This window comes from Wyeomyia smithii, chromosome 1, assembly GCF_029784165.1.
Source record: "Wyeomyia smithii strain HCP4-BCI-WySm-NY-G18 chromosome 1, ASM2978416v1, whole genome shotgun sequence".
NCBI classification, from domain to species: Eukaryota; Metazoa; Arthropoda; class Insecta; order Diptera; family Culicidae; genus Wyeomyia; species Wyeomyia smithii.
The window spans coordinates 18,118,808-18,134,781 of NC_073694.1; the positions used below are offsets into that span (position 1 = coordinate 18,118,808).

General features: G+C 40.9%; 1 protein-coding gene across 1 annotated transcript; it reads left to right on the forward strand.

Moving 5' to 3' along the window:
• Positions 1-203: 203 nt before the first annotated feature.
• On the forward strand, positions 204-15,947 carry LOC129718652 (ankyrin repeat and LEM domain-containing protein 2 homolog). Its single transcript, XM_055669645.1, has 7 exons — positions 204-727; positions 791-943; positions 1,004-1,491; positions 1,551-3,110; positions 3,168-3,629; positions 3,690-4,069; positions 15,222-15,947. Exons 1-7 carry the CDS (start codon positions 682-684, stop codon positions 15,544-15,546), a joined length of 3,414 nt encoding a protein of 1,137 aa, XP_055525620.1. The 5' UTR covers positions 204-681; the 3' UTR covers positions 15,547-15,947.
• The last annotated feature ends 27 nt before the right edge of the window (positions 15,948-15,974 follow it).

Below are 15,974 nucleotides of genomic sequence, written 5' to 3' on the forward strand. Positions count from 1 at the left end.
ACGAGAAATTTCCAAAAATGTTCAGAATTCCATACAAAACGCGAAATGTTTCATAACGAGATTTGTTTGTGTGCGTGGATAGACAAAAATGTAGCATACCTTGCAGAACTGTCATCATACTTGGGTGTTGAGAGTTTTGTTCCGCAATTTGGCGTATCGCAAGCTCGCAAGCTGTAACGACAAACTAACACCAACAGCGCTTTTTCAGCGACAGAGTCCAAACGAGAACAATCTGCTGTTTTTTTGTTGTTGTTGTTGAATTCGAATGTTGATCACCTTTCTTCTCGCGTCGCAAAACGTCGTTCGACAGTTTGCTGCGATTATCTGATTCGTTTTTAGGTTTCCATTTCTTCGGCAAGTGTGAATAGTGTGAAAATAAAGAACTTCGAAGTTTTTGCGGTGGGTAAATTTAAATAGCGAAGTGAACAAGCTGCTGGAACGTCGAGAACGTAAACGGGAGCGGCCGATCAGTGAAGCAAATCCTATAGAATTAGTGCAGGGGAAAATTCCTGCCATATTTATTTTCTCTGTGAAGAATTCTTTTGTTTACCATTGGCCTGCTTTGAGTCGGCAGCTGAAGTGTTTTTAACGTGGCTAGCTGCAATTGATCACACTTCGTCGGTTTTGATTTAGAGGAATTTACTAACTTAACGAACTTAACAGATGAGAGGAACGTAAAACATGGAATACTACGCAATTTATCTGCCATACAAGGAACCTGAACTGTGTAAGTTGCCATAACCTAGCTTTAGAATTCGGAAAAATTGAATGGTTCGATTTAAATTTTCAGCAATAAAGAGCTTCTATAATGATAAGGAGGAAGCGTTGAAGGTGCTCAAATCCCACAAGGAAGCCCGACTGAAGGCTTTCCGAACGAGCGAAGAGGCAGTCTATTTTTATCTGAATGGCCCTTCCGATCCACTGCCGAGTGGCACTCCTAAATGTAAGTTGTAGCAATTGGATAGCGCTAAGAATGGATGGATAAATATAACTTTCCTTCCAGCACCGACGAGCACTCCGTCGAAAGTGAAAGCCGAGAAGACACCTTTCAAAGCGCCCAAGAGTCAGGAATTGGTTGCGTTTCGAAAGTTGATTGAGAAGAACGAGCTCGACATGGCACGGAACATCATTCAGCTGAATCCTCGCTATCTTGTCAGCTCGGGTGATATGCCAACAATTCTAAAGGAGGGTCCACGATACAACGCGCTACACGTAGCCGCCATGGAAGGCCACGGTGAGATGTGCAAACTGATCCTGCGAACAATCGAAAATCCCGGCTTCATTGAGTTCCTCCACGGCCAGCGAAATCCCTCGACCGACGAAGTCAGTGCCATTCTGCTGGATCTGTATCTCAACATGCCGGACAAGAGCCGAAGCGAAACGCCGCTGCACTTCGCCGCCAAGTTCGGCTCCGTGGGGGCCGTCGAAGTGCTGATCTCCTATCCGCAGTGCAAGATGACCCGCAACTCGGATGGTCTGCTGCCAAAGGATGTACGTAATCATCTCTTTTTTAAGGCTAGCTTCAAAAGTAAACTTTTTCCTCCCCACAGATCATCTGCAACCGTGCAAAAAGCAAAAACGACAGCCCGGAAATTCGCAAAGCGATCGCCGATCTGCTACAGGAGCGCTTCTTCGTACCGGTAATTCGGGCCGTCGATAACAGCACACCGCCCGTCGTAGGAGAACCCTTCACACTGGCCAACCTCCCCAATCTGGAGGCAAAAGATAAGTTCAGTCCCCGGTTGGAAATCAAAGCGTTCGCTGGTCCGATGGACAAGGAAAAGGCGCAGGTATTTTGCAAACGCTGGAAGACTCCACCGCGACTGATTCCGTCGCCTCGGTACATATCACCAGTGAAGGCGTACAGTTCTAGTAAGATTCCGGTGTCGATCGCCGAAAGTGGAGTAAGTCCGCTCTCATCGACACCTATTGGCAGTAAACGACCCGGTGGACGGCGAACTCTTTTCCCGAACCGATCGTTCGAGCTAGCTATGGAAAGAGAAGAGCAAGAGCACAACAACAGCGTTAATAATAATTTCGAAATAGAGGTAGTAAAGGAGGACGTGGATTTGGAAGCACTCGAAGAGAAGCGGCAGGAGGACGAAAAGAATGGTAACAATTTGATAGGTATAAAACCTATTCGAATGGCTAGTGGTCAGTTCGGTGCGGTCCGAATGAGTCCGGTAAAGAAAAGTGCCAGTGAAGCGGGCAACTTTCTCTTCCGAAAGTATCGCGAACGGCTGCAGAATTCATTTGCCACAATCTACGACGACGACGATGACAATGTCGACGGTGGAAATGACACCAAGGAAGGGTTCGCTGAGCTGGACGCGACGGATAAACCGTCCAAAAATGGCGATGCAAATTATAGCTATTTTTGTGACGAAAGTAACTCGTTCTATGAAGGAACAAACATAACCGAGTCACCCTCATTCAAGGAGCGAAAGCTACGACTGACCGACACGGAGAAAGGTCTCGAAATTATCGGCCGCAGCTTGGCAGAAGATCACGATGTCGGCTGGAACGAGTATTGGAAATTTCTGGAGACTTTTGTAGACCTGAAAAGCAACGACGGTTTGCGATTGTTCGAGGACTACCTCGCAAAGCGTCGACAGAACTCACCCGAAACAACTGCACAACAACTTGAGGATAACCCGCTCCGACCAAAACAGTTGGATGTACTCGCGACGAATAACAATCCCAATGACAGTGTCGGCTCTATCTGTAACGCTCTGGAACGCATGTGCCTGCGGGAGGGACTCCGAACTTCCTCCCCTCAAGTACCAACTCGCCATCCGGTGCCACCGGTCGAGCCAAATCCCGTTCATTCGAACATCACCAATCCGTATCTCTGTTTGCACAATTCCTTGCAAGTTTTCGCCAAAAGATTCGTTAAAAATCTAGACGAAAGCAGCACAACAATGATGATGGACTTTGCCGCTTTCTTCCAGCAAGCGGTAGTAGACTGCGTCCGTAAGCTGAACACACTCATCGACAACTACCGGAAAGATGTGGCTTTCGGTTCGATTGATTTTAGCAAAGTTCACTCCCGCTACGCTCAGCTGATAATCATCAACATAGAACAGCAAAATGAGACTGCTCAAAGTGTGGTAAGTTTCCCTGTGAAAACTATCTTTCATTTACACTCAATCACACCTTCTTTTCAGATCCACCGTCTCAAGCTTCTGCTGGATAAAAGTCGCGAAGTCAACTCCGCCCGGAAGCATTCCGATCTTCACGACAGCCTGATCTGTCTGCAAAACTTTCTCGATTTTTACATCTTCAAAAAAGCCGACCTCATGCAAGACTGCCAAACGCAGGGGGAAACCCAAACGGAAGCCAGCTGCAGCGCCACGTGGACCGGGAATCCACTGGTTCACAGTTGCAACTGCCGAATCGATGGAACGTACGCTAAAAAGGGTAGCATGGAGCGGTTGAATAAACGTCGCGAGCAGCGGAGAAAAATGCACGCGGGTTTGAACGGAGCTCCAGCCTTAGAAGATCTCACCAACAACCGAGCGGCCGTTGCTACTAGTCTAGCTTCGGTGGGGCCCAACTTTGGGGCTTACAGAAATCCGACCATTATAATCGAGGATCACTCAGAAGATGACGAGGACGATGAGTACTTTGTGAGTGTTTTGTTCTTTTTTGGTTAATTTGATGGTTTTAAACAGTTTTTGCATTTTTAGAGCTGTAGCGACTCCGAACTGGACACGGATTCGGACGGAGATGATCCGAATGTGAGCTACGAAACACCTCCCTCTAGTCCGTCGTTCTTTTCTCAACTGCAGGACACGCTAGATCTGAGCGCACTTTCCACCGATGATGGTGGTGCGGGCAGTGACGACAAGGAGGACCAATTTCTGGACAGCAATGGGGACATCAGCGAGCCGGAGGACGAAATCGATGATAAGCCTTACGTGAATTATATTGAGGGTGATCGACCGAGCAAGCAGGATGCCGATGTGCTGCAGGTGATCGAAAAACGACCGATCGATCCGGAGCAGTTTCCGTGCGTTCACGAGTGGCGGAAGGCGATGCTGAAACTTCCGGTGGAACTGAGGCAGAGGTAAGTGTTGAAACTTAACGATAAACGATTGATGAACACGCAAGCTCGTGTGTTGGAGACAGATGGGAAAAAATGATAATATTAAACCTTTTGATAACATTAAAATTTAAAAAAAATACCTTAAATTTACATCAACTCTGTAATTTAATATAAATCATCAAAAGCTCTAAATTTAATTCAACTAAAAGCTAAACAACACTTGAGAAGTGTTCTTAAAATAGAGCCAAAAGTGAGCAGAAAAGTGACAATTCAAACAAAATCGCAGGATAAACCATGGGAGAATTTTGTAAAAATTAAATACGATTTAAAAAAAAAAAGATGGAAACGCACTAAAAAAACAAATTTTGATCAAACCGAAAGTTTATATACTAATATTTGTTAAAATATCGCCTCCAGTAGAGTAGATTTTTCCTAAAATTTAATGAATTCATAAACAATATAAGGTCTTCAAAGCTAAATTCAGCAAGTGCTGAGAGATTAACGATCCAATGATTGAAAGCATAGAAAAAGAAATGAATAAAAAAAATGAAACGTGAAAAGCGATGAAGGAACTTTTCGGTTTGTTCATGACGTGACTGTCATGAGACGAATAGAATTAAAGTTGATAGAAAATAATGTACCTTAACCAAATTAGACGTGTTTTCCATTCTACTGTGCCTAACTCAATATCTTCTGGATCTAGTCCATAAGGAAGTCTAGTTTTAATTTCCAGATCGTTGAAAATTTTAAAATGCCTGAGAGAAAGCTCTGACTGTTCGACGGCAGTAGTTTCGGTAATTGAACGTTTTGGATTGAAGTTCTAATGGAAAGCTGGAACCTGCTTAGCTGTTTGACAAAGGCAATCGACGAGAAAAAGTATTTCCCTTGCACTGATACCGAGGTTATCATCGCCCAAATAAGAAACAACTCGAAAAGCGATTGGCCTTCGACAGAAAATGCAAGAACCTCCTGATTCACCGGAGTATATCTGAAGACCAGCTGGAATATGTAAAAATAGTCGGCGGCTAAAGATGTCTGGGACACTCTGAAAATGCTTTCGTGCTACGACAATCTTAGAGCGTTCATCCGGTAGTATGATGTCAAAGAAAACAGTTGATGAGATTCTCGACTCAAGCGCAACGTGAGGAATGGATGCCACAATTATGAAATGGATTTGATGACATGTGGATTGCAAATGCCACAGTAGAAACGAGGACATAAATCTTGGATTGGTCTGAGCAATGCATCTGTGAAGTGTGCTTGCAAGGTAAGCAAACCAGACAACCATTTGACGTTGTTGAAGTGCAGCGCGCGTCTCGTCCACTGGAGATCATCCATCCAGACGTGTGTGGTCCGTTTACACCAAGAAGTAGAACAACAAGCGTTTCTTCGTTACGTTCATAGATGACTTCAGCCATTTTACAGTCGTCTACCTTCTGGAGTCCAGAACGAGGTACAGGTTTGAAGGGTATTGTCCTCGAGTACGGCGTTCTTTTGTACTCGAGTGTTCCAGCTATGATACGACAACGGAAACGAGTATACTAGAAAAATGTTTCATAAATTTTACTGTACTCAGGAATCCGTACAGCTTACAGCAGAATGGAGTAGCGGAACGGATAAACCGCACGTTATTGGAAAAGTCGCCGTCGATGGTGCACAATGCAGTTCTGAGCAAATCTATGTGGTTCAAAGCGATACTGACTGGTGCATACCTGAACCTGAGCAACCAGAGTCCAACATCGGCGCTTAATAAAAAGAAGACACCGTATGAAGTATGGTATAGTAGACAACCCAACACCAATAAAGTTTTTGGTAGTGCGGCATACATCTGTGTGCCAACAGAAAAACGAGTAAAATTGGTCCCAAAGTCAGGAAAAAAAATCGCGGTTGACTAAGGCATGTACTCGAAAAAATGCACCATTTTTATCCGTATGTAACTTTTTTTGTCCGTGTGTAGAAACTGATGAACAGCTGGTTATAACAAGTTTGGAGTGTATTTTTTACATGTGCAAAATTGCATCTTCCAAAATTGCAACAATCGGTTCCTGCGGTTATTGAGATGTCATCGAAAAAAAAAGGAAATCGCCAAAGAATTTTACGTGCCGTCATGGAAAAATTCGACTGCGACCATTATATGGATCGCAAGACTACCGGGAATCACCCATACAACTGTGTTTTGGGTGATAAAATCGTTTAATGAGGAGGACGGTCGACTCGTGGGCTGAAAGCAGAAGAAAATTGCAGACAGCTGACCCTGTGAAGGCCCGGAAGGTGCTGGATTATTTCAAGCGTAATCCGAGCCTGTCGATTTCCGACGCGGCTCTGACCGTAAAGTGTTTCGCCTAGTTCGTTCAGCAAATCATGAAACGAGCTGGGTTTCGTGTATTGAAGGTGCGGAAGGCACCAAACCGGTGTGATAAAAAACACGGCGGTCAAATCCCGCACAAGGAAGCTGTATCGAGAGTGGTTAACGGAGCCGTTGTGTTTCATTATGGATTACGAACCGGGATCCGGGACCGGAGTTCTATGTGCCAAATGACGATTTGATGTTCCGGAAGACATAAGGAAGAAGAAAGTGGACAAATTCGCCGAAACATACTTGCCTTGGCAGGCCATATGCCAATGCGGTAAACTGAGTAAACCGTACATCACAACGGGCACCATCAACAGCGAAATTTATTGCACCGAGTGGCTCCAGAAGCGTTTGTTGCTCTTTCTGCGGTCCCACAGAGGCGATACATTATTTTGCCCGGAACTGGTATCATGCCATTACGAGCGATCGACGTTGGATTGATACAAAGACAACAACGTTGTTTTCGTACCAAAAACCGCCAACCCCTCAAACTCTTTGGGCTTGGTGGTTGAGCTCCTATCTCGGGTTCTTATAGCTTTACGGTATTCTAAGATGGAGCCACAAAACTATTGTATGAGAGCTTTGATAGCCCATGGGCGCGTGCTCCCGGGTGGCGGATGGGGGCTAAGGAAGATGATGAGAGTCAGATACCTGTGTTGTAGTCTTTCCTATTCTGATCGCGGCGATCTCCTATGTGAGAAAGTTTCTTAACAATATCAATTAACACTAAAGAATTTTGTGGACCAGACCACATAGTGCAAGCTTTTTTCCTGTCTATATCCTATGAATGCATTACAGTCCCACATGATACTTCGTTACTCATTAGATAAAATGAATTAATGCTTTTACTTTTTTCTGGCAGTGTGACTCTTATGCATTCATGGATGGACTGTAGTTAGGCGTGAACTTAAATTCTTTACTTTTTACTGTTAGTTCCATGTGAAAAGTTGTATTGTTGTATGTAGTAATATTTAGTAAACGTGTACGTGGTTTCTTTATATAGACTACATCCCTCATATATACATTCTTTTTCTCTTTCCCTTTGTTTTTTTTTGTTTTTTAACCATTTCTGCAAAACACTTAAAAAACAAATACGATCAACAAACAAAACGATCCTCAGATATTCTAAATAAGCGATTTCAAAATGAAAAGCCATTAAAAAAGTAGGAGGGTGGTATTCAAGACACGACCGCATGACGTTGACTACCGTATTCTTAAAAAAAAAAATATTCCATTGAAGCAAATAGTAGAGGGAATTGCAACGCTTCTTTTACAAAACTTCTGTAACAAAATTTCGAGGCTCCAAAAGGTACCAGTTTCCGATTATTCTCGTCCAGAATTCCAGCCATTTTAGTATTTTGCAGTAGCCATTTATTACTAACAGCCACCAGCATAACGGGTGAAACCGGCACGAGATGACCGGTACTATTTTGTCTTTCCTCCTTTCAGCTGCTAACACCTAGCGCTGTCGTGAAATTAACATCAACATAAACATGCATTTTTGCAAGGTTTTTTTCCGCTAGCAACAGCAGTTGTAAAACATTAAATTCAACTAACCGCTTCTATTATAAAACTGCGAGGCACCAAAAGGTGCCAGTTGCCGATTTCTTGTTTACTGGTTTCCGTCCAGAATTCCAGCCATTTTATTATTTTGCAGTAGCCACCAGCATCACGGGTCAAACCGGCACGAGATGACCGGTACTATTTTGTTTTTCCTCCTTTTAGCTGCTAACACCGAGCGTCCGTATGTACCCGGTACGGTTTAATAATGAAACTGATGGGGTGAAATGTTCGAACGATACGTTTTATACCAAGGCTTCGTCAGATAAATAGAAAGAGGGATGGGCTACATAGATGATGGAATGGTAGAGACAAATGTTCCTTGAAAGCTGCGCCGGCCGCTGTCATAATATTAACACCAACACAAACATGCATTTTTGCAAAGTTTTTTCCGCTAGCAGCAGCATTTGGTAAAACAGAAAATTCAATTAGCCGCTTCTGTACCAAAATTTCGAGGCACCAAAAGGTGCCAGTTGCCGATTATAGTTTCCTGGTTAGTCCGTCCAGAATTCCAGCCATTTAAGTGTTTTGCAGTAGCCATTTACTACTAAAGCCACCAGCATTACGGGTGAAACCGGCACGAGATGACCGGTACTATTTTGTATTTCCTCCTTTCAGCTGCTATCACCTAGCGTCCGCATATCACTGGTGCGGTTTTGGAATCAGAATGATGGGGCGCCGGCCGCGGTCGTAAAATTAACACCAACAAAAAGATGCATATTTGCAAGGTTTTTTCCGCTAGCAGCAGCATAAACATCGGAAACAGAAAGTGACAACAACAATAACAACAAAGTCAGATCGATTGTATCCGTTAGTGTCGACTGTGCTTGGGAAGAGAGGTAGTGATTGGCTGCGCGGTATGATTTAGACAATCGATATTAATTACCAATTTTTCAATAGTGTATCTCAAACAATAGTTTCTTTTGTTACATAAATTTACCCATAAAAGAATTTCTGAACGATTGATGCCAAAACCTCGAAAACCTGATTATAGATGACTGCAAAATAAGCGCTCAAAACCTGACCACTTTTCTCTGGTTTTCCCTGGTTAAATTACTAGATTTTTAAATTCAGGGGCCTAACTTCGATATAGACGTTAGTCAACGTCAAAAAGCCGCGACAAAAACGACTATTCTGCAAAATCTGCGTAGAATCCGAAATGCGCATAAAAAAAGCGTTACTTTCGAACTCTGCGTAAAAAGACTTTGGCGTATTTCCAGTTAAAAACCTTATACACATTTAAGGCTTACACCACACATTTCAGATTTAAAATCAGGAACAAGGGAACGCGGGGGCCAGGCTTTTCATGCGCAAAATTGATAATGTGTGAGGTTATACCGGAGTATCACAGGGTGATTTGAACTGCCCAATAATGATTAGAAGACGTCAGTACCCAGTTATTCTAGGCTTTGCCATGATTATTATAAAGTACGGAGGCAAAATTTTGCACGAGTGAATAATTTCTGGAGTAGTTCAGTATCGTAGGCAATTATTTTGCAAATTGTTATGTTTTTCTCAATCACATTTGTTTTTGTTTGTTTTGTAAGTTTTACTTGAAATGTAACATCATACAATTGAAAAATTGAACTCTTATTTCAAATTATACAGCTTAAACGAATAAAAAAAGCTCCTAAAAAAATTCTAATGATTTATTACATGAGAATTTTTTTTTTCGTTACTGGTTAAATAATAGAAAAAAATGTTACGTATGGGAGGCAAGATATTCATTCGTCTTCAAATGAACGATCAATCCAAGCATTTTCATGACACACTGAAAGAAGGATGTTTCTCACAGTTAAGGTTAACTTTTGAGTTTCAAATTAGCGTTGATCATCTGCATCGAATTGTCATAGTTGAAACTTAATTCCAAACTAGATTTTTTGAAGAAGCATCAATGAATACCAGTATTTGTAGTGAGTCCAAGTAATAGTCCAGCTTGCATTTTAAAAGTGGCTAGCCACTACGGGTCAACTAGTGTTTGATATAATTACATAAAACAATCCATGCGGTGAAGATGCGTTATCGAAAGCAAGTGATTTCCGAAGTCTGAGCCGATCACCGACTCGCCGTTGAAAACGGCGGCCTCTCACATACAAACGACTGATCTACTGATTTGCTAGGTTCATCCATTATCGTAACTCTGCTCTTCCACTGCGACTTAAACTATTGGAAAGTAACCTTCGACCGTATCCCTACACGCAAAAGTTGGATGGTGCGAACCAGTACAAAATTGTGCGTTTTTAGCGCAATTGTTGATGTAATTTGGAACCAGTACAATGATTGCGTGTTGAGCATAACGCAAATCATTCTCTAGAGTTTTTTTGCCTTTCTCCTAGTTTTCAATGTATTTGGCAGCTCCAAAGTTCTACACTTTAAAAGTTTCCACTGTTTTTCAGTAAGTTGCTCTCGTTGAAACAGTGCAACCAGCAATTATACTGATAATTTGGGTACTGACTAGATTAATGCAAATATCAACTGATCTGTTCATTTTTATAAATTCGATCATTCAAAAACATCATTGAATCATTAACCCTTTTCCGCTCATGGTGACTCTAGAGCACCAAGAGTTGTAATGACCATACTTCGAAAAAAAAAATTATTTTGAATTCTTTTTTCTACAAAATCTTGCATTTCTAATGTACTTTCAACTTGGCATATCAAATATCAGCTTGATTCAATGTTTGAACTGTTATCAAGAAAACTACAGAAGAAAGTCCGAGTTTTACGATAAAAAAATAATGTGTGTTTTTAGCAACTGTTTTTCTATAACATTCATTATTCGTTTTTATAATAAAAATAACTTTTACGTAGATCTATTGGTCATTGAGTGTAACGGTCCATAAAATTAACAATTTTTGTTCTTGTTCACTTGTTCCATAAGTTTTTAAATGGTGCCTCAGAGCACCACTGGGCATACAGGAGACAAAAAAAAACCGATGGCCTTAAATAAACTATTTATCTGATTTCATATTTCTGCTGGCCGTTCTCACTACGTGGTGATTCCAGAAGGGGATGAATCAGAAGCTGATGAGATGGGAAGCGACATTGAAGATGAAGTCGCTATATTTGCGATAGATCCATTACCAGATGATGTTCATGAGTATTTTTCTGCTACAAACGAGGCAGAAGTAGAGACACCAGCAAAACGGGCCAAGAAAGAAATGAAAATAGGTCTAAAGGCATTGAAAGCGGATCAAAAACGAAAACTTACCATTTCTGGGAAAAGCTGCAAGCCAAAATCTAGGTACATGACAACTCAGAGATGAGGAAAAGAGGAGAACTCGGATATGACAAGCTGTTCAAAATTCGTCCTTTCATCGATGCAATGAGAGCCAATTTTCTAGCCTAGAAAATTTCTTACTCCATAAAAAATAAATCATCAAATAGTTATAAACTAAGATTTTTTTCGAAAACTACGTTGTTTTCATTATTTTCTATAGTATTCGAAAAATACTTCAAAAATTATTAAAAAAAAATTTTTTCGTGTTTTTAAGAAAGTCGCTGCTGTGCTCATAGGTGCTCTGGAGCACCATTTCAAAATTCGCTTTTCTCTTCAAAATTTAATGTTTTACAGTGATATCAACTACCCTGCAATGTATTTTGCCTAAATTGACCCGGAAAGCATTTTTAAATCATGAAAAACCTCGTGAGCGGGAGAGGGTTAACAATAAAAAAGACATTGCAAAGTATTATTAGGGATGAGCAAGTCGTTCACATGAACCGGCGCGTAAAAAACCGCCTACATTCTGGAATCCGCGTAAAAAATAGCCGCACAAAAAGCGACCTTAGTGTATATTCTGGTTTCAATCTATGTCAATGTATTCGCAGTACAACTGTGGCGTTATGCATTCCACACATTTATTGTACGATTTTAGTGCAAAATTCGTGCGAGTCGGGAAGACACATTGATTGTACAAGACTAGAACATTTGCGTGTAGTAACCGTTATTTACTTGTGATTATCAGTAGCAATATTTCGACCAACAATGCCCAATAAGTATTTTATTTCCACTCCACTTTCCACTTCCACAAGTGATTATAGGCCCAGGATTTGGCCAAGCCTGAAATTTTTCGAAGAAGTGATCAAGGTTATTTACGAAGCCATGATCCCGAGAGATGTAACGGGGCATGTCCAAACCAGCGATGATGGTACCTGAGAATGTGGCGGCTCAAAACAACAAGCGGAAGTACTGGAGCGTCAAACGTCGACATAGGTGGAAGTGGTCTGCGGCCCGGAGGAGTTGTACGTGCCTTTGAAAACCCTGTACATAGAACATGGAAAAGCTGCGCGGACATGATCATGCAACGTGAGCTCAATCAAAATGACGCTGATAAGACCAGGTGGTCGATCCAGGTATGAGTGCTCAAGCGCTAGTCGCAATTTGCCTGAACGTGGAGAAGAATAACTTCAGCCTGGTAAAAAATATTGAAACAAAATGGATTCGAGATAAACGATCAATGGTTGGCGTCGTTAATGCTGAGAGGAAGTACTGAAATCCAATGATCATATCGGTATCGAGTTGACGGCTGATAACGTAAAAGCTATAATACTTCGAGACGTGAAATGGCCGTTGAAGAACTCATTTTTTTGTTGAAGAACATTTTTTATCCTCATGCGGGCAACGTAATCATCAGTCGAGATGTGGTGATTTTGGATTAAAGACGACGAAATTCATCAACGATACAAGAAGAAGCATTAGTGCAGCCCGATCATGATATCCTGGATCCAACCATCAACCAAGATGGTACCCGAAAAAATGAAGTCCCTAGTCCTGTGCAATTCATAAGACCAGCTGATGACTTTGATTGGCTTTGGTAATTGGCTTTGATAATTATGCTGATGCCGTTGATTGATTTGAGCGGGCGAACCATCACCATTGTACTAAGGCGATGCAAGAACAAATTTGTGCGCTGGAATGGAACGAGACATGGGTCCTGACTGATCGGGTTCTCAAACCCAAACCAGGTGAAATCGAAAGGTACAAAGCGCGGTTGGTCATAAAAAGATATTCCAAACGAGGGAGCATCGACTACAATGAAGTATATTTTCTGATGGTACGGTACTTTACAGATCGTTTTTTATGGCGATGGCTGTTCAGTATGATCTCGACATCGAACAGCTTGATGTAGTTACAGCATTCCTGCAAGGAAAACTGATCAACGAGGATATTTATAAGGAACAACCCAAAGACTACCTGAATGACCCCTTGAAGGTATGCAAGTTACAAGTGTCTTCACGCTATACCGGACCACTCAAGAAGCGCTCTACTTGAAGCAACTGCTTCAACAGATCAATGATAAGCAGTCCATACCGATCCGCCTACCGTAAATCGTGACCCGTGATTCTGCTTTTCGTGCATTTCTTGAATCTGCCATTTGTGATCCTGCCTCTCAGAATTCTGCTTTTTATATTTCCGGCTTTCATGATGCCGCATTTTTCGCCTTTCGTAGGAGATCGCCATCGAAAGTAATGAAGCGAGCCGCTCGTCAGCCACTATAAATTCGGTATTGTAATTCCGTATTATTGTACCGAAGTAGTGTCGTAATTTTCCACGCAGCTTGCTCATTTTTCGCATCTATCATCAGGCAGTAACTTGTTTTCTCGAGGCTCAGGTGAATCAGGTCAACGTCCTCATCCTCAACAACTTGCTTCGGCCTAATAGCGCTCAAAGAACCTTCCCGGATCAAAGTCATCTTTATGGCAAGCACCTAAGAAACGAAATTCTCACGGCCTATCAGTTTCTTGATCGACAGAGACACACTGCTTTCATCCGTTGCACGAACCGTTGTTAACTCCAAACTTTCAGCTCTTGATCCAAATATCGCCGCACCAATTCCAATGAGGCGACTTCTGACTTCTGTAAAATAGCCTAAAATGGCCAAAATCCATCCAATTTGCTCAAGCTTATTTCAAATGTTGAGAGCTTGATTTTTAATTTTCTGTGTTTCTCTCTTCTCCAAGATGGTTTAATTTCATTTCTTTTCGATTCGATGAAATTAAAATTTCATAATTTGTTCCAACACTTTTTTATTTTCATTCATCCGTTTTATTTTACGATTTTTCCTGGTTTCTTTTTCCTCAGAATTTTGTAGATAAAATAAATGAGTTTTCGTTTTTTTTTTTGCTTTATATTTGCTTCCCACTGTTTTCTATTTTTGAATTCCATTCTATTTTAGCAACAAATTTTCTGTTTTATTTCCATTTGTATTTTTCTTTTTTCTCTGTTCACCTAAGTTTTTGGTTTCGGTATTTTGTTTAACTCTGTTTATTCTACTTTATCTTGTTCATTTTTGTTAACTCTGTTTTCCTCTTATTTTTAAAGTTTCGTTTCTTTTCGGTTCTAGTCAGTTTTGCTTTTTTCTCTTACTTATTCGAAGCTTGTTTTTTTTTGGCTTCTATTTTCGATTTTGTTTCTATTATTTAATTTCCCTTTAGTTGTTTTCTACTCATTTATATTTTTGATTTTGTTTGTATTTTTTGGTTTCTTCATAAGTTTTCAATCCAGTTCAGTTAATCTTCTCATTTTGGTCTTTTTCAATTTGTTGGAAATTCATTTATGTTATTGTTTCTTACATTTTTAATTCTGTCGTGTTAAGTTTCCGTGTTTTTCCATTTGTTCTCTTGTCGAGTTTGTTTTTCTTTCCTTTTTGTACTTTTTCGCTTTTATGTATTTAGTATATCTTGTGAAGTAAGTTTGATTTCTTGTTCTAAATTTTTTTCTATTGTTAGACTTATTTTGTGCATTTGTATCTTTTTTATTACTTGGTGTTCTATTGTTTGTTCTCTGATTAATTTTATATTGTTTTCTGCTCTAAATTCTCTATTTTTGGTTTTAAGCTGCCTGTTTTCGATTTCTGTATCTATTTCGTGTTTTCTGGGAATGTTCAGAAATTGAGCAAAAAATCATTAAAGAGTTAGGCCAAAGTTAACATAACAATGTGCGAATAATCTTACAACAAATTCTATAAAAAACGCAGAACAATAATGTTTTAATTGCTAATTATCAAAACCGGACGATAGAAAAAGGGTTTGAAGATTGAAAAAAATTATTGGCAATATAATTAATAATAAAATTAAATCAATGATTCAAAATATTGAAAAAAGGTATTAAAATGAGGTACAAATAACAAAAAAACGATGCATCTAAATCACTGTGAAAAATAATATATACGGATCTAAAGTTTTAAAAACAAGCAAAATACTGGCTAACAATTATTGAAAACCAAATTTAATGAAAAATCTTTCTCGCTATCCTTCCAGCCTATCGGTCAAACCGAACCGGCTCCGCTGGCGTGCAGGAAACGTCTCGACGGCATCACTCGACAACACCCCGCTGACGGCCGGCGATCTGAGCAGTGTGTCGATAACCGCGGCTGAGGACGCCCTGCTTGACGGGGGCTCCGTATCTCCCCCAACCACACCGGTAAGTTCAAAACTGTTCAGTCGCTTCAAACCGAGAGTAAATGCCGCCGGGGGCAACGGTAGCAACGACAGTCTCAGTTCCCTGGACGGTCGCATCCGTCTGATGAATATCTCCGATTACAACACGACGGTGCAGCGAGTCGCACCGGCACCATCCTCGTAGGAGAGCAGCAACCAGTGGGATCGATTTTAAATTTGTAATTTTTTTCTGTTCTTTGTTTTACAATCATCTAAGTATCTGGACCTTTTTCTATTATTATTCACCTAAGTCACGGTTTTTAACTTAATTAGTGACCCGAGATGCAAACCGCGATAACCGTTCGATGTTTAGCAAACTATCTGCCAAAACAAACTGTTCCAAGAGTTGAAATTAGAAAAGGGTAAAACTTTGCGTTGATTCCTTCCCCGATACGAGTTTCTCGTGTGCGGGACTCAATCGATCGATTTCGGACCTAGACCGCGGGACGTTGTCCCTAAACTTTCATTACATTTTTTATATGAAATCTACCTAGAATAGGCTATTATTGCAGGGCAAAATAAAACACAAGTAAATTAATCCCAGAACTGATCTCGCCTCTTTGCTGAACTGAA